At 42.7% G+C, this 19,387-nt stretch overlaps 1 protein-coding gene across 1 annotated transcript in view; it reads left to right on the plus strand.

Annotated features, from left to right (window-relative positions):
* The window catches only part of frmd3 (FERM domain containing 3), a 49,364-nt gene that overhangs the window by 24,415 nt on the left and 5,562 nt on the right, over positions 1–19,387 (plus strand). The window contains exons 8-14 of the mRNA XM_084025078.1: positions 511–599; positions 1,545–1,608; positions 4,481–4,569; positions 6,129–6,203; positions 7,255–7,323; positions 7,571–7,695; positions 18,783–19,023. Coding sequence (XP_083881204.1) covers positions 511–599; positions 1,545–1,608; positions 4,481–4,569; positions 6,129–6,203; positions 7,255–7,323; positions 7,571–7,695; positions 18,783–19,023 — 752 coding nt within the window. The remainder of the gene's footprint in view (positions 1–510; positions 600–1,544; positions 1,609–4,480; positions 4,570–6,128; positions 6,204–7,254; positions 7,324–7,570; positions 7,696–18,782; positions 19,024–19,387) is intronic.

Below are 19,387 nucleotides of genomic sequence, written 5' to 3' on the forward strand. Positions count from 1 at the left end.
AGATATTTAAATTCTGTCTGTAGGAGAGGATGCCCTTTATCTCCCCGGCTCATGTCAGTGGGGCTGTCTTTAATTTGGTTTGCTGGAAATGGCTGTTTTTGCATCATGCACATGCAGATCTGTGAAGATTAAGAATCGGAAAAAACTGAGGGGAATAGAGAGAGATGCAGGGAGGCACATGAGCAGAGTAAAGGATGTCTACAGATGCTAAACAGCGACGTGGAATAGTGACGGGAACATATTGTGTCTGATCTTACTCTGGAGTTGTTATTGCTTTCATTTGGCCTCATTATATCAAACATGTTCTTTATTTCCTGTGGCTTGTTCTTGATGTCAGTTACTGCAAATGAGGGTTTTTTGAAGTTTGAAACAAATAAATGTGTAGGTGCCATTTCCATGGAGATTATTGATGGCCCACTTGCCTCCCCGCTGTTAATCCACCTGTATCCCATAATGCCCGTGGGCTGCCGCTCACTCTGCATGTGTGTGTGTGTGTGTGTGTGTTTGCAGGATTTCACAGGCTCCACAGCATTTCTCGGGTTCACAGCCACAGGTTTTGTGGTCTTCCAGGGAAACAAGAGGATCCACCTCCTTAAATGGTACATATTTGTCCAAATTCTTGATAAGTAAATCTATATGCATGGGTATTAAATGTGTAGCCTCTATCAAATCCAATTATACCACACTCTCTTTATACATTTCATCTCATAATCACAGAGATTAATATATATATATATATATATATATATATACACACATATAAATTTAATAACAACAATTTAAAATGATGTAGCAGAGCTGTGTTCCCTTGTACACTGAAGAAGTCAGTTGCTGTATGTGTGAGTCATAGGACAATAACTTCAAATCGGAAGCTTTAGAAGTTAAACTCAATGAAAGCTGATCTTGCTTCGATCATTTGCTGAGAACATGTAGCGATGTTTTTATTGTTTGAACTTTGTAACGTACACAATGAAGTACTCTGGTACACCATGTAGTAAAAACCAAGCATATCCAAAACTGTCAGGATCTATTGTTGAAAAGAGATCCTTTACTTGTGTAAAAATAGCAATACCTCATTTTGCAGCTGGTCAAGGCACACCCATTTCTAACTCACCTACTTTATGCACTGTTGGGTAGTTTAATCTATAAAAATGCATCATATTTTATAAAATGAATATCTGCTTTGAATAAAATTTAATCCGAAATTCAAATTTTAAAAAATGTAGTGGATTAAAACTACTAATATTCACCTCACTGGAGTTTAAGCACTCCAAAATTGTACTTAAGTGCAGTACATGAAGAAATAACTTAGTTTCATTCCATCACTGTAAAACGGTCTTAATGTAAACACCCACTCTTTACAGAAGGCTATCATGTCATGACTTTAAGGACTTTATCAGAACTGACAAATGAAACAATAATCATATAGCACCACCTTTAATCATATCCTGATGAATGATGTTATTTTACTCAGTTTGAGTGGAATCTATTTCTTTATTCCTGATCATGTAGGTATTTTATTTTAGTATTATTGTTTTTTGCAGGGCCGATGTTAGCAAGCTGAAGTTCGAAGGGAAAACCTTTTATGTGATTGGGGTTCAGAAAGAGGTGAGTGCAGTGTCTCCTCCTACATCCTGCTTCTCCTTTAAAATGAAAAGAAAAGAAAAAATATGCTGTGTAATTTCATGATGAATTGCATAGTCTTTAAGTCATAGTCAACCTTTAACATTTGTGGCGTTAAAGGTATGATATGTAGTCACGGTCTGCGGCGGTGGCAAATAAACACATCCACACCTCCTCACAAATCTGCCGGAAGGTGCCGGATCTTTGAATGAATGCAGCTCGAGGCTTCATCCTGCTGCAGGCTGTGTGCTCTCTCTGTGTCTGTGTCAGCCCTGTGAGGTCTGTGAGCCAAAGTGGCGATGTTTGATCTGGGAATAGAACAGGCTGCACATCCTGCTGATTGACTTATTGGTTTCAACTTCACATTGGATTCACATTCTCTTTGGTAACACCCAAAAGAGTCTAGAACAGCAAAATGAAGAAGAAAGTAGAAAAACAAAGGACAGGGTTTCTGCAGGTAACGGAGCTGCCACACACTTCTAGTGGGTGAAGATTGAGAGGGATTTGTTGTTGAATTTCATACCTTTAAGTACTTCTCTGGAAAAAAAAAAAAGACAATGACTTTGGTGTAGATGCACAGTTACCACCTGTGTTCATTTTGATTCAGTGTTGTGTTGACTTTCAAGTGTATTGTCCGTCCTTTCTTCTCTCTCTCCATCTGTGTAATATTTACATCAGATAAATGTGCTATGAAACTGTACTGTTTGTCTATGCAATCCTGTCCACCATCACACACACTGTATATGTGTGTGTCGCTGTTTCAGATCTCCTTAACAGGCAGGATTCACTGTAACAGGATGGTGGGTGTGTTACGGCTAACCTCCTCACTCACATTATGTGTCGACTGTGGCCCAAATATGAGATTCCTTCACTACTTCCACGTTCGGACACATTTTATGACATCTTTGAAAGTGACACAAGCAAACACGGACTTAAAATGTGTTAAGTTACACGGGTCTAGTACAGGTTTCTTGCATTTGGGACACGTTTCATCTATTACACCCGATGTTTGTCATCCAGTCCCGAAGCTGTGGTAGATTCTGAGCAGCAATTCTGGTGCATTATGTCTCATAAATGTACATTTTCTGCAAGAACTACAGCGGATTGTGTTTCACATTGCTGTTTGACTCACACATCAACCCACATTGATTGAGTCAGGTGCCTTAAAAACACTTTACTGTTATATTACCATATAAGCCAGGTTGCTCTTTAATCTACCAATCAGCCAATCAATAAGCCAATCGATCTCATGAAGTCTCTTCATGACAGAAGCTTAAACCAGCTCTCTCATCTCTGCTTAACTTTGTCGGTCTGTCTGTCTGTTTGGCAACTCATGAATGGCTGAAGATGCAGTTTTACCTTTGTGTTTCTGTCTCTTCTCTCTGTGTGTAAACATAGTCATCACTGGTAAGTAAATACTAGTAATAATAGTGGCACAAAACAATTTGATGCCTCTCCCTACAGTCCTGCCACTCACTCACTTTATGACTGGAGGAACCTCTTTCATCGTTAACGGCATTCTTCATCTCGTTTGTGTCGTATTGTTTTTTATATCAATTTACTCTGTATTTTTTCACGTTTCAGTTATTTTTAGCTCATGTGTGAAAATGATTGTTTTGAGTCATTGTCAAGAAAAAATATTACGTTCTATGGTTGAAATTTCAATTGGCATCCTCGTCCCTGTCCAGAGCCATTATAAGAATAAGTTCAGCTCCATTATCAACTATAGATTATGCAATATTAAGATGCGTAATCTATAACTGTGTCCATGTCATGTCATTGCATTGAGAAAATGATTGTGTGCGCGTATGTGTATACTATTTATATTAACATTTTTCATTGTATTTTTCAATCTCAATTTTTGGATTCATGTGTAGTCTGAGTCTTCCACTTTGTGATGGGTCACTGCATGATTTCCCCTTTATGTCCTCACACCTGTTATTTAGCCTGGAACACATTAACTTATCAGTCCCACTTTGAGCTGATGGCAACTTTTCATGGCTTCATTATGGAACACTTGCTTGAAATGCAGCTCGTCCCGTTTCTTTAGTTACCTATTAGTGTCCCAGCTTACAAATAAGATGTTAATGGTTAATTAAAATGGTTTTGATTACATCAGGGGATTTATTAGGGGGGTTATTTCCGTAAATAATCCGATATTATATATAGTATAGTATAGTATAGTATAGTATAGTATAGTATAGTATAGTATAGTATAGTATATTATAGTATATGTGCATCATAAAATGTCAAGTCATTGTGTAAAATTACTTTTGCATGCCAGTCAAAGTGGGACCAAATACAGTTTTTTAATAATATATCAACATGCAGTTCTGGTACCACACACACATGGCCACTACAGCACATGTGTGTAAATCACAACTACATACCTTATATGACTGATGTGTGACACTGAGGGGGTTGAGCAATATGGCTGACTGAGGGGCTTTAGGAAAGGGAACTGGACCAGTGCACTCTCACGTTATTGATCTCTGCGTTTCCCCTCTCGCTCACTCTCCGGCAGCATTGATCTGGCATCTCATATTACCAGACGCACGGGGCTCAGACTAGACATTTACAGGAATATATCCCTCCTCCTAGTCCATAAAGTCCCATGTTCTGTGAGCTACAATCTCTTTTTACTGCTGAACACTGTGGCCAAATCACTATATCTGTCTCCAGGTCTGTGGGTCAGCATTTTGCCCAGCTCCCTCTCACCGTGTTCAGCACTTCTCCTGTCCTTATTCACGCGTCTTTTGGTAATCTCATAATTCTCATTCTCGCAATCTCTCTCTCTCTCCCCCCCCCCCCCTCTCTCTTTCTCTCTCCCTCTGTCTGTTTGTCCTTTTCTATGCAGAAGAAGCTGGTGTTGACATTTCACACGACGACCCCTGCTGCGTGTAAGCACTTATGGAAGTGTGGGGTGGAGAACCAAGCCTTTTACAAGTGCGTCTACACACACACACGCACACACACACACACACACACACACACACACACACACACACACACATTTACTTAGGTCACTTTTGAGGACATTGGCTTCCATTCATGTCCTGGAGACTCCCCATAACCATAACCACTCCCTGCCAGTTGGACAGGGCATCCCCAATTAACTTGTAAGCCTGAACTGTGAGATAAGGTGAGTAGAGCTGAGGAACACAAACACACACACACACACACACACACACACACACACACACACACACACACACACACACACACACACACACATCCAGGAAATGTATTGAGCTGCTTTCAAAATAATATTTCTAGCAGGACAAAAGCAACTATACTTAACATAGATTCATTATCATATATTTTTAGATATTTAACCAAAATTACACCGACTTAAACCAGCTCTCTCATTTCTGCTCATGAATGGCTGAAGTTATCAAATATATTTAAATGTATATCTACTTTAAATTAGTTTCTGTCATTTTCCTTTTGTGTCCTTTTTGCCCCAATGTGTAACTTTAGATTCTTATCACATCATCAGTGTTTTGTGATACGCCGGTGTCCTTCACTGGGGGAGCAGCTGATCGCTCCGAGGCCGTTGCTCTGAATTCACAGAGACTATTGACGCCGCCAGCATGTCAGGAATGGAAAGAGGCTTGGGGTGAATGGTGTAAAGTGGGGAAAAAAGGAGAATAAACCCTGTCTGTCATGGTTGCGACAAGGTTACAAGCAATTCAGTGTGACAATCAACAAAGCAATGGGTTGCACTAGATAGTTATCCAACATCGGAGGAAGTCTAGTCTCAATCTTTAAGCCAACAAGTAGCGATGACACAATCAGTTGATTAATCAATTAGTTCATCGTCGGTAAATCCCCAACAGTTTTTATTAATTGTCAATATTCAAGTCAATATTCAAGTCAATATTCAAGCAAAAATGAAAAACACTACTTGCAGCTTGTCAAATGTGAGAATTTGCTTGTGCGTTTCCTTGTCTTGCAATATAGAAACTTATCTATGAGTTTTGGAAACAATTACTACGGTAATTTCTAATAAAAATCATGGTTTGTTGCAGTCCTACCAACAAGGATGAGAAGTCCCTTAGTTGTAAAATCTGCAGGCCAAGTCAATCTGTTGAGAAAGATTGTGTGATACAACAAGCATGGACCTGGTATTGAGATTGTTTTCCCACATATGCCATCTTATTTAAATGACATAACATTGGAAAAAAAATCTCATACCAGCCCTTATCTGTATAACCTGGGTATTGGCTTCCTAATGACGGCAGCTCATGTGTCTCTGAGAGGTGGACAGAGACAGAGGGGATGTCGGCTCAGATGTCGGACGAACACCAGAGCTGCTTAATCAAATCAGAGGGAATTGAGTTTCTAAACTGGCAGCCATGCAGAGCTTTGTGGACATACAATCCCCCCCCCCCCCTCCTTCTTGAAAATGCTTTAATGAGAATGAGTTGCTCAGATGCTTTGGAACAATGAATTTCTTTGTCTGCATCTAATTTCTGTGCGTTTCTTTCCCCTCTCTCTGACAGGTGTGCAAAGTCAAGTCAGATAAAGACGGTTTCCAGCAGTAACATCTTCTTCAAAGGCAGCAGGTTCAGATACAGGTGAGACAGGAAGTTACTTTTGATAAGAGATGGTATCTTCTTTTTTTCAATACAATGACAGACAGAATTTTGACCTGAAAAATATGTGTAATATATGTTAAAGGAAAGTCCGTCAACATGCTGTAGAAATACTGCATCTCCTCTTCATACATCAGCACATACATCCAGCTTGGCTTCTCCAGTTAACTGACCCTAATACCCTCAGGAAGGCCTCCATATAAGTCTGTTATTGAAGCCATGTTAGCCCCGAGTCTCGCAGGAAAAAGCTATTTACCAGGCTTACACTTCAGATCGCTCCATTTCATCAGCTGGCTAAAGCAGTTTGGCTGAAGGGCTCAACAAAGAGTAGCAGCATATGGGGGAGTTTGTTCTGACCTATGGGAATTGGGCATTTTTGCAAAAGCAAAGAAGAAAGAAATTGTGAGTCCACAAATTGAAGCAGAGCAGATCAGGGGTCTCATTTATAACTAATAATTTTAATTCTAAAAGTTCTAAACTAACTCTAAGCAAAGCGCTGCACCCTGGAGGGCAGAGGGCCGGACTACCAACACTCAGCTGATAACCAGCACACAGTACGGATGTGACCCTCCACTTGTACTATCAAGTGGATGACTGCATGCCAGCGGTTTCACCTCTCCCTGTAATTTACAACCTAACCATCACTCTCAGCAACAATAGACTAAATGATTGGATGGTGAAACCTTCAGACGCCCAGTCCAGAAACTCCAGTTGCCCAACAATCAGCCTAATGGAGCTGCTGACCATCCTGCCAGGACGCTGCCTGCTCAGCAACACAACTTATTAGCAACAAATGCAAAGTGCATGAAAAATGACACGTTCCTCCTCTGATGTATCAGTTAGACTCTCTTGTCTCTAACGTGACATAGACAGATAGTCTGGCTACACACAGCAATGACCCGTTAGTGTTATTTGTTAGCTGCTTTTTGTGACCTTTGCATGTTTGTAATACATTACGTTTTTTTTTTTCAGCAAACGCACATTGTGTCTTTGTAGTTCTTGTGTTGAATAAATGTGTTTTTCTCCCCGTTAGTGGAAGAGTAGCCAAGGAGGTGATAGAAGCCAGCTCTAAGATTCAGAGAGAGCCACCAGATGTGTGCAGGTAAGGACCAGTCACAAAACACCTGCACTTTCTCATACAAATAGAAATTACCCTTTCGCCTGTTTGCTTATTTTGAGGTAATACCCTCTGATGGAGGGATATTACAAGATAAGATCCAGTTATCATCCATTTATGAAGCTCAAAACTTTCCAAGATTGTGGAAAGTAGAACAGACGTGCTTTGAAGATAATTTGCATATTAAAGTGGCGCACAAGGCAGTCAGTGTTGTGGATGTTGGTGTTTTCAGAATCCAGTTTGGTCAAAGTCGAAGCTATAATTCTCTGAGCCATAAAAACCTCATCATGAACATGGAGCCACTCGTACCTGCACTGCCCTCCACCAACGAATACGAAGAGACGGCCACAGACAACGGTAGGATGTTACTTACTCTGCATGCACACACACACACACACCCACACACACACACACACACACACACACACACACACACATCAGCAGACACCCCCCCTCCTGCCAAAAGCCTCTGGAAAGTCACATGGGGTCTCCCCTGTGTATGAGGAAGCAGATGTACATGCACAACCCTCAGACAGAAAGCGTTAATTGAGCAGCTGATGCTACCATCCCGTCATCAGTCTTGTCTCCCTGGAGACACCAATCACAGCTTACTAAAAATACCCTTCCCATGATCCTCCCTGAGTTTATAACCATGCCTGTGTGTGTGTGTGTGTGTGTGTATGTGTGTGTGTGGGTTACAGGGGAAGGTACACAGAAACAGAGCAAGCATTGGTTAGCATTGAGGAAAACTCAATCAGAAGTTATTCGTTTGGCTCCGTGGGGTCTGCCTCTTTAAGTCCTCGTATGTTTCTGTGGGCATATTTATTTGTTATCCTTTTCATGCATTTGGTTGCATTATAAAAGTGATTATGCATTATAAAAGCCACCTGTCTTGGCCAGGACACTCTTGTAAAAGAGATTTATTTTCCTGGTTAAATAAAGGTTAAATATATAAAATAAAATAAAATGTACCTTATTATATATTGCAACGTTCTTTCTATGAAATGTTTAGCAGATTATTTAGATGTGTTGACACCTGGCTCACAGCTGAACTCGGATCAGTTCTTCCCCCATTAGGGGGTAGAAGAGTAGGATCTGGTGCCCAGGAGAAAACCCTATCGAGCAGCACAGAGTAGCTGGCATTTAAAGGTTTTCCCCAGGACAGTAGATTTATGTAATCTATAAAAAGTACTCACATGTTGCATGCTATTGTTATTCTATGTCACCTTTTCTCTCCGTTGTGATTCCTGACAATCTCCACGGCAACCTTTTATCTGATTTAAGCATAAATCTTGTTGTTAGTTCATTTATAAGATCTTGATTTAGAAAACAGGCCTCAAAACACTCCCTGTGTGTGTGTGTGTGTGTGTGTGTGTGTGTGTGTGTGTGTGCCGCTGCAGCATGGCGGCAGTAGACGGCATGAGCGCAGCACTCTGAACATCTGATTACACCCGTCGTAACTGCCGCCGTTAATGTAGTCATGTGCACGATGATTTTGTGGAAGACGGTCTGGACAATGTGCTTGGTGTCGGCGATCAGAGTTGCTTACAAACAAGCACTCCGGAGTGGGAGAGTTTATCAACAACAATGGCACGCTCATGACCCGACGCCAAAACACCTGTTGGGCAGAGAGCCAGCTTTCACGGACCTCGCTGAGCTGGTGAAACCCCTGACGGAGCAGCAATGGTCGGCCTTTCAAGTCTATGAGAGGACCTTCCGGAGCAGCTTGGCGTCCAAGAAACATCATGAAAAACAACACTTTGTTTCATCGGCAGATCCTGGGAGGTGGATCCGCCTCATAGCCCTCCTGAACGGCATATTCTTCAAGAATGGTGTGCTTACAACTGAAAGCCATCGTGGAAGACCCTTTGGTTTCCCCCTTCTGAAGTTCGTAGTTCGGGTATTAAAAAAGCTCCCGACAAAGCAGCCGCTCCCGGAGGATTTAACACCGGCGCTGGCCTCCAGCTGGATTGAGGCGCAGCTGCGTTTCCTCCGGGAGACAGTGCAGCCTTCGCTAACAACTACGAGACGGGAACAACGGAAGAAGGTGAGCAGAGATAAACTGGCCTATCTTTGGCAGCATAGACAATCTAAAGCCATTCAAATTATCCTAAACAACAGCGAATATCCCGACCCCCCTCCGTGCCCCAATAATTGCGAGCAAGTGCAATTATATTATCAGAATAAATGCCGAGGGCAAACGTCAATTCATGACCCACTCCCTCCACCGCCCTGGCATGGCGCTGTTTCACACACGGAGCCAGACTATCTCCCTGACACTGCGCAGTTCACACAGACTGAGGTGGAGGCTGTGCTGCGCACTCTACCTAACAATAAAGCAAGTGGCATGGACGGTGTTTCATATGAAGATCTCAAAGCCACGCAGGCAGCTGAAATAACATCAATTTTTAATGTCTGCTTGGAAAATAGGAGAGTACCTGAGTCATGGAAGGGGGCTCTCGTTCATAGAATTCCCAAAAAAGACAATATTCTGGACAATCCATCAACCTGGAGAGACATTTCCCTTTTGCCTACCATCTATAAAGTGTTCATGAAATGTGTTCTTGCCCGAATACTACCATGGCTTGTGGATGTGGACATTCTGTCGCCCAAGCAAAAAGCCTACATCAGCAGGCAAGGCATGAATGAACATGTGTTTTGTCTCAAAACAGGTATTGATGATTTTAAACATGAGTCCAGTAAATTCTTTGCAGTTTTTTTGGACTTTCGTGATGCATTTGGAACTTTAGCACATAATGTCATGATAACAGCTCTGGAGGAAATACATCTGCCTCAGGTTTTTATTGACATTGTTAAAGATGTTTACTCTGGTTCATTCATACAGGTTATCTGTGGTAAACAGCTCACAGACCCAATCCCTCTCCAAGTGGGCATTAAGACTGGCTGCCCCTGGAGCGCAGTTAACTTTGTGTTGGCGCTAAACCAGTGGTTAAAGTGGCTTTGTAGCTGTGTCACCTGTAATGTTATCTCCCCTAACCCCGTCCAGGGGTATGCAGACGATGTTCAGATTGCCTCTCGTCAAGAGGCTGTGATCAACAACATGCTCTCCAGAACAGACTCCTTTTTGGAGTGGTCAGGATTAGAGGTTAAAGATTCAAAATGTGCAGTTTTTTATGAAAGGCGGAGTGGGGGGAACCGTTGGTATCACTCTAAAACAGATACAATACCTGTGTTCACTGTTTGTAATAAGTCACTCAGAGTTTACTCACGTCATGAAACGTATACATATTTGGGTCATAAATTCAATGTGGCAGGTGAGTGGAAAGACCAAGTCGATGAAATTACATCAGAATATTACAGCAGACTTGAGTCTATAAATGTATCCCCACTGCCACTCATCATGAAGCTGGAGGCAGTTAGAGTAATTGCATTGTCCAAGGTACAACATCTTCTTTCTAATGTACATGTTCCACGAAAATCACTATGTGATTTGACGGATAAAACTGTATATTTTGTAAGACAATGGACTGGCCTAAATACACATACAACACGCAATATCATATTTCATAGTAAGAGTGAGGGTGGTCTGGGTGTTCCTAATTTTGAATGGACATATATTGCTACGAGACTTTCCCATCTGTTGAATATGTTGAACAATGATGATAAATATGTCAGAGAGCTTGCCCGAGCTTCTCTGTTCCTGGACCTAAGAAGACGCAAGGTCCCTCTGGCTCGTGGGTCGGAGCCTAACTTCCTGGGATTCAAGAGGAAACCCAGTGGAAAGCTGGACAGCCGCTCTCCTGGCTTCGGTGTGTGGTCAGACTGGCCTGACCTGAACGATCTGTGTTGCTGGGCTGATGTTACCCTGGAGTGGACGGGGTCTGACTCTGAGACCGTGGAGGTCTCAGAGGAGGTTATATCCGACCCCAACATCTCTGTAAAAGCAACTGTGAATGTATGTGGGACAAAACATCTACTCCCACTGAGAAATGCTCGAGGTCACCTCTTGGGGGCGCAACAACGGAGGCAGCGGCAGCAATGGACTGAGCTGAGACTTCAAGGGAAGATTGCATGTCTCCCAGCTGCAGACCACTCTGTCTCACACGCTGTGTTCAGAAATGCTGCCCTGGATGAGAACATTGTTACATTTGCTATAAAAGCGAGACTGCAGGTTTTACCAACTAAACTGAACCTGTCCATCTGGTTTCCAGGAAGTCATGCTCCTTACTGTATACACCATGGCAGTGAACAAATAGCTGAAACCATGTCTCACATCTTAAATGGTTGCCATGTTTACAGAGGGCTCTACATATGTAGGCATGACAGAATTGTAGATTTGATATCAGCAGATATCTCTTCTATCTTCAGGTCTTCCATCATGCTGTATAAACATTCTACTGTGAAGCCGAGTATGTTCAGCCTGTGTAATGATGTCTCAATGTTCTCTCATGTAACAGCTAATACTCCTGATGTTGTTGTTGTTAATGAAAATCATAGAGAGGTGCTCATTCTGGAGGTCGGCTGTACCTTTGATTACAGCCTAGAGGAGGCCTTTCTGACCAAAGTGCTGAAATATCAGCAGCTGAAGCAGACCATCTCTCAGCTAGGCTACAGGTGTAAACTTCTAGTCTTTATATTTGGTAGTCTGGGGCATGCGCATAAGTTGGTTGTGAGGGGCCTTCAGATGGCCGGCCTCCCTAAAAGAAGAGCTAAACAGTTGGCCAGGTACTGCTCAGTCTCAGTTATTATTGGTAGCCGTTCAATCTGGAGGAGACGTTGTTTTTTGTATCCTTAAATGTCTGTTTTCTATCTGACCTGTAGGTCATTTTGTATGTAACTGCGTTCAGCTGCCCAGGCGTTTTGTGTCTGACCGTCTTCCATTGTCAACTGCACTGGCAGTGTTTATGTCCCTTGTGCAAGAACCCTTGTACTTCTTTATATGTGGGCATAAATAAATATTTAAAATGTGTGTGTGTGTGTGTGTGTGTGTGTGTGTGTCGGTGTGTGTGTGTGTGTGTGTGTGTGTGTGTGTGTGTGTGTGTGTGTGTGTGTGTGTGTGTTTGCATACCGTCTGGTGTTACTACTGAGTTTTTGCTGATGAGTTGGATCTGTATCCATCCATCCATCCACACACACAGGACTTGACCTTTTGTCTTCCTCTCCTGTTACCTAACCTTTTCCCTCCATCTTTTCCACTCCGCCCCACTTTCTCCCTCCTTCATTCTCCCGCATCGACCCGACTCATTGCCTTAAGGCCTTCACACATGTACAGTACAATCATGCTGTTGTGCCATCACTCTCTTCAAACTCTTGATGGACTTCTTTCTCTCTTACGCCTCTTCTGATAGGATTTATGGCCATTGCTTCACTTTCTCTGCCTCTGCTCCTCTCGCTCTTTCGCTCATCTTCCCTCATCCCATTTAGAGGGAAATCGATTCTTCTTGGCTCAGGGTCAACAAGGTGCGGCATAAGCATCCAGCTGTCTCACTTGGTTAGTTTAGGAGGGGCAGGAGGTAGTCATCAAATCAAGGGGCCTCATGCACCACTGACAGGATACAGTCTGATTAATGGCACGTTACATTTGGAAATGCCTTGTTTCCTGCTTCTATGTGTTGTATGCTACTTGGTAACGTAGAAAAGGATTAATAAGAAGCTATTGATGGAAGTGCTTTAGATCTTACTTATTATCTTGATCTTGTTATTTTATGTCTGTAGCTTTGTCTGCAGTTTCCTATCAAAATCTGATGGATTCACTACATTAAGGCCCAAACTATCAAAGGCCCTGGGTCAACCCAGAGTTTCCCAGATTTAACAGAGGAAGTTTGAAGACCACGCTTCAGTCTTTTGACCAATGTCTAATACTTGCAAGTGGATTGAATCCAATGGTGTAAAGATTGACAATGCAACCACCACAGCTGCACTGCTCTCATTGGAAAATGCCCACCTACTGTTATCTGAGTATGTGATAACTTTTCGCCGCTGAGTCCAGGGCAGGCTGTTAAATTACAGTTGATAAATGTGATGCTTTTGCTGCGGTGTTCTTTTGAGCCTCTCCATGGTGACATAGCAATTGTTTGCTTTGCAATTTTCTGGAGTGTTGTGCATGTGCGCTTGTGTTTGAGGGCCAAAATAATATATATTTGCACCTGGGCCAATCACATTAATGTTACCCTCTTGGGTGAAGTTTTAAATTATTTAAAATGGAGAACAACCTAGTGCTCAAAAAAGACGCCAACATATTACTGGTTAGAGCAACCGAAACTACATCGACCAGCTACGTCTAAAGGCAAAAGCTTTGTGTGCTTGTTGGATTTTGGTTCTGGAAAGCTACAGAAATTAGCCACATGTATGGAGATGAGAACGTAAGCAGGGTGTGAACTTTTCACTCTAGCTTTCGTTCCCCAAATGCATCTGTCACTTTGTGTGTAATCTGAATGCAACACCACCAATGCCTTCAAGTTAATCATTCGTCCCCATTTCAGCTGCTCATCCAAACTAGTTTGTTTCGAGAACATCACCACCTTTAAGCAGCTGAAAGCTGGCTGTTTTAATAAGGCTGCTGCAAGGACTTTGGGATAAAGTGTCCCCGAGATGTGTCTAGGATCACTGCCTATATTCAGAGCACTAATCTCAGCCATTAGAGGGGAAACAGGAAGCTGACCCAAGGTCAGTGCTGACCTTGTTCTGTTTGTACAGCCTGTCCCCCTTCTTATCCAAAATCCATGCACACATGCACAAACGTGCACGCACACAGGTCATGTTTTGGCTTCGGGTATCACTCATGGATGTTTTATGGGGATTAGACTTGCCTCACATTTTGGGGCTTCATCTGCATTCCTGCCATCACTAAACAACAAATGGGACCCTGGGAATGAAACAACAAATCTCCTTTTTTTCCTTTAGCAAACTACTGAACAGTTATATTAATACAAGACTTTGTCCCTTCATCGTCCTGTTGTCAAATATTAGCTTGGAGTATTAGTTTGGAGAGTGTTTTACAATGATTGAAGTTTGTTTCAGACTCACTTTAGAGGGAAACAGAAAAACATTTGTGAAATGAGGGGAAGACAGAGATAAGGAGAGTCCACAGAGAGGAACAGAAAGTGAACCCCATCCCTTCCTGGGTCAGGCCTGCCCCTTTGTAATCAGAGTTAGATTAGCTGCCCCTCTGCAGCCAGAACCACCTGGTTATATATAGAAACTGCAGCTTTGGGCCTGATCCTCCTCTAATGCCCCGACAGTCTTTGCTAACATCGCTGACATTCACAGGAGGGCCGCCCATGTCTCTGAATCGGAGAGAGAGAATGTGTGTGCTGCATGTCTCTCACCATCTCTCTCATGTGTTGGGGTGTGTGTGTGTGTGTGTGTGTGTGTGTGTGTGTGTGTGTGTGTGTGTGTGTGTGTGTGTGTGTTCGTATCTCAGCCTCAGAGCTCAGCCCGGTCAGTCGCGGTGTGGGGGTCTTACTGCAGACAGCTGGGTTTGAGTTTTGTCATCAGACTGAGCGATGGAGGTTCTTGAGCAAAGAAACAGCAGCGATGTTGGAGGCGGCCTCTTTCAGAGCACTTTGGAGATGGGAGTTAGCGGCCGATCCAACGTCGGCGACACCCTGAGCTGTGGCAGCCAGGGCAGGGCAGCGGGACTGGATGAGACCCCAGAGAGTCTGGAGGGTGAGGAAATGGAGGAGGGACAAGCCGGGGCTCTTGAAGTATTCCACCCAGGGGAGTCAGCAGACGAGGATCCATCTATAGTAGTGGCTGAGGCCTTGAGGTGCCAGGTGAAGATAACAACACAGCGGAGCCTGCATCTACGTATAGCCAATCACACGGCCCGGGATGTTTATGTACGGCTGGTGGGACATGGGGGACGCATCGCCGGAATCAGTGCTGGACTTCCAAGAAAGACGCTGGAACAGAGTAAGGCGGAGATGTGTGTCAGACATAAAGCAAGATACATCCACGTTTATTATAGTGCATCTACTGTCTTGCAGTTCCTTCAAGTTTAATGGCATTCAGTGAGGTTTCATTGAACATTGCATCTCTTGAGCACACCACATCGAGAACTGGAGTATAGGCCTTCCCACATTCCATCGTGATGCAGCTTTAAACACATATTTCCACATTTAAATATATATGTATAGGGTTGCCAGGTTTGTTGTGGCAACCGCGTGGTGCCAACTGTGAGTGTAATCCCTCATCCTGAGACCCCTTTAGTGTGTGTGTGTGTGTGTGTGTGTGTGTGTGTGTGTGTGTGTGTGTGTGTGTGTGTGTGTGTGTGTGTGTGTGTGTGTGTGTGTGTGTGTGAGACATAAAGCCTTGTTTTAAATAAAGTATTGACAGATGTTTGGATAAAAAGTATGTATTCTGATCTAACATGATATCTCCTAATATGAATTATTTTATTTTATGTTATTAGGACGGTGTAGACGGTGTAGACCTCAGGGTGCCCCTTCACTTACTGGTCACATTGTGTTGGCATATGTCCACCCTGCTGAGTTGTCCTTGACCCCACTCTGAATCTCCATCAGGTTTAGCAGTGATGCTTTACAGCTGCTCCTGTTTCACTCAAACTGTACACAGAGGGCATGCGTATGAGAGATCACTCCATCGCAGTAAGAGTTGTAAAGTTAACAAAGTAGTAATCCCTAACATACATAGAGAGTATCGGGAGTCTTGTGTGTTGTTTCGGTAGCGACAGTTGAGGAATCAGGTTGACAAAGAGAACAGCTGAGTAAACATGCAGTACAGTGACGGCTCTATTCTGGCGTACATGCAGATTTGCACAGATAAATATACTTTGGAGGTGTTTGGGTGTCAGTGATGAGGCTGCGTGACAAAGATGAATGGGTCCGTCCTCACTTGCATAATGGGTGGAAAACCATGCTCAGTGTGTGTGCATGAGAGTATGTTTGCAGCGTGGACCGCAGGAAGATAGCGCCTCGTAGTGTGAATGACCTCGTTTGAGGGGAGGCTTGTATCTGAGCTAGCAAACAGAGAGCAGTCAGTGTTATAAACAGTAAAAAGACACGTCTCCCGGCGGTGATGTGATGATCAGTCCTGGCACCAATCCTTGGGGGATTTCTGTTTTAAATAAACAATATTAGATAGTTTAAAAAAACAAACTAATAATACCTCAAAATATAAAGGGAGCCTCACGACTGTAAGACAAAGGCTGTTCCAAGGCTGAAATGCTGGAATTAGAGTAATTCGATTTTGAATAGGTTTTCTTATACGTAGAGGAGAACACGCAAGTTCTGCTTTCCCTTTGGTTCTCTGTCTATTTTCCAATCCATCAATTAGCTATACCCACTTATTTCTGAGGCTCACGGGGAACCTGAGGAGTGGGTTGAACACTCACAGTCACTCACAGGCAATTTAGAGTAATTAACCTAACCTCAATGTCTTTGGACTCGCTCCTGTAGGGCCTTTCTGTTTGTATGTTCTCCTGGTTTCCTCCCACAGTCACAGTCCAAATACTTGCATATTAGGAGAACAGCACTAAATTGCTCGTAGGTGTGAATGTTTGATTGACTGGAAACCTGACTCTTACCCAATGTCAGTGGGGGTCGGCCCTCCTCCCCACCCGTGAGGATAAGTGGGCCTAGGTGATGGATGGATGGATTATTCAAGGATAATTTACCCTCATTATGCAACACAGGTACACAGAAAGAAATGCAGTTGTAGTTCACAAGTAACACAAGACAACAAAAAACAGGTCGGTCAGTTAAGTTTACACTTGAAATCTCCTAATCGTGGATTAGTTACATGTTGTTTGTGTCATTTTTTGTATACTGGGAGTATAATTATCTCCTCGTTTACATGATTGAAACGGAGCTCATCAGAGGTCCATCACCTGGAGGGGGACCTGAGATGCTTTGTGTGAGATATATATTTCCATATAATAAATGGGTATCGTATTACAAGTGGGTCTTGCTCTGTATGCAACTGTGCACTTTGAGAAGATGAGTTATGATTAATTCACACTATTATTGCAAGTCTGGTGCAATATTTTACAACCAGGAATGTTCAGAAGTACTCCTGATCCTGCTTTTCTCTCTCTCTCTCTGTCTCTGTCTCTCTCTCTCTCTCTCTCTCTCTCGTTGCCTTCTTTTTGCTGACTCTGTTTCCATGGTAGCTGTCACATCGTTCCTCTGGTTTTTCCCTCCCTCCCTCTCTGTCCTTTAATTTCTCCAAACTCATAGTTGAATCAGTTGGCATTCATTATTATTCAGTTTGGCCTTGAGGTTCAAACAGACAGCAGTCTTTGACATTAACATTTTTCTAACGAGATTTGAGTTTATAGCTGTGTGTGTTTGTGTGTGTGACCACGAGAGAGTCTGGATTAGTTGACTGAGTTGTATGTAACTGGACATTTTACCCCAAATTCCTGCTTAATCCATAATAGAAAGACAGCTGGTCATTTGAACAATGATGGTTCATATAATATATATAAATACGTATATAATTATATAAATTACCATTTTGGTGTCAACTCATAGTCTAATATCAAGGATATTTGTGGGTGCTCTATCATTACGAGAGAGGGGACCGCCATCCGGTGGATAAAATATTCAACTGCAGCATAAAAATCTACAGCGGATATCGGCCTTTTGTCCCAGTTACATACAATATGACAGTCCTGTGTATGTGATACAGTCACGCTGTGAATGTGGACCCAGAAACTATTCACACTCGGAAAAAAAGTCGAGTGAGTGTGGATAAATGTGTGGCTGTCAACAGCTCAGCTAAAAATAAATACGGTAATTACTGATTAAAATTCTGCTTGACCTCCTTTAGCTCAAGCTGTGTAGTATCCTGTTTAAAAACGAAAGAAACGAAATGGGACACTGAAATATTTTTACATTTTAGTCAATAAAAAAAACATCAACATAAGTAACTTGTGTGTAGTATTGGTATATAGGAAGGAATTGGGACAATGTAGAAAGAGTATTATTAATGGCAAATACTGTAGCAGCCAAATCTTCTCTTATTTCTCCTTCTTAGTAGTTATCTTTTTAACTAACTACTAACTATGACATTATACAGTATATCAGTGTGAGAAACAACTGAATAGAAAGTATATTTCTCATTTTTTAAAGCAGTAACATACAACATTCGGAGCGTTTATATAACAGCCAACAACTATTTGCTGTAAAGGGATACAGTGGAGTGATATCTACTTTAGCAGAAATCAGAGTCACTCTGCCTCTGTGTGTGTTGTTATCGGAGCTTCCATCTGGCGGCTACAGCTGATGATGCCGTTCCACCTGACGGCATCATTGTGTAGCACGCCATGCTGAGAGGTGAAACGACCCCAATCTCATGTTATGCTTTTTAAAAATGTTCAGTTTGGCTCATGTGATGATGCCGCTGCAGTTCGCCTTGTCATGGGAAAACTTCCTTGATAGTTGCTCTACATTGAGTTATCTTTCAACCCGACGTATGACGTAAAGTAGTATGTTTCTCCTGTCTTTGTCCCTCGCCAGGTGTTGCTGCTGCTGTGAAGGACTCGGTCCCGCTGTCTCCGCTCAAACCTTCGGCTGCGGCTGCAGACACAGAGCAGCAAAGTAATGAAGGAGGAAACTCGGCTTTAGGCAACGACCTGCAGCCTTCCCGTGTTTCCATGGAAACCTCAAGTCTGCGACCCCAGACGCCCAAAGCTGAAGATGAAGTGGAGGAAGATGACGAGGGCAATGGCTCGCTCACAATTTCCGAGCTTGCCTACAGGTATATAGACTTTTATGACGCAGCTATAATCAATATTTTTTTATAGTATCAAGGTTTAATGTCTTTCAGCTTATTGTTGTTTCTTTTTGTTTAAATTTCGACTGTACACTATATCTTCTCAGCATCAAGCAGAAGACAGACAAATACGTTTACATCCAGCTGTTGAACAAAGACAGAGCTAAAGGCAGACTGAATACTGGATATTTGTCAGGTGGACAGAAACAAGAAGCCAAAAGAATGTTAATGTTCTCTATATCTGCTGGATGTGCATATAGCCACTGTATTTCAGTGCTGTGTTTGCAGCTTCTGCTCCAAAATGCCAGTCTGAGTTTAACTCTAAAACCATCTTGTGATGCTGCGACGC

Source organism: Eutrigla gurnardus (assembly GCF_963514095.1).
Source record: "Eutrigla gurnardus genome assembly, chromosome: 13".
NCBI classification, from domain to species: Eukaryota; Metazoa; Chordata; class Actinopteri; order Perciformes; family Triglidae; genus Eutrigla; species Eutrigla gurnardus.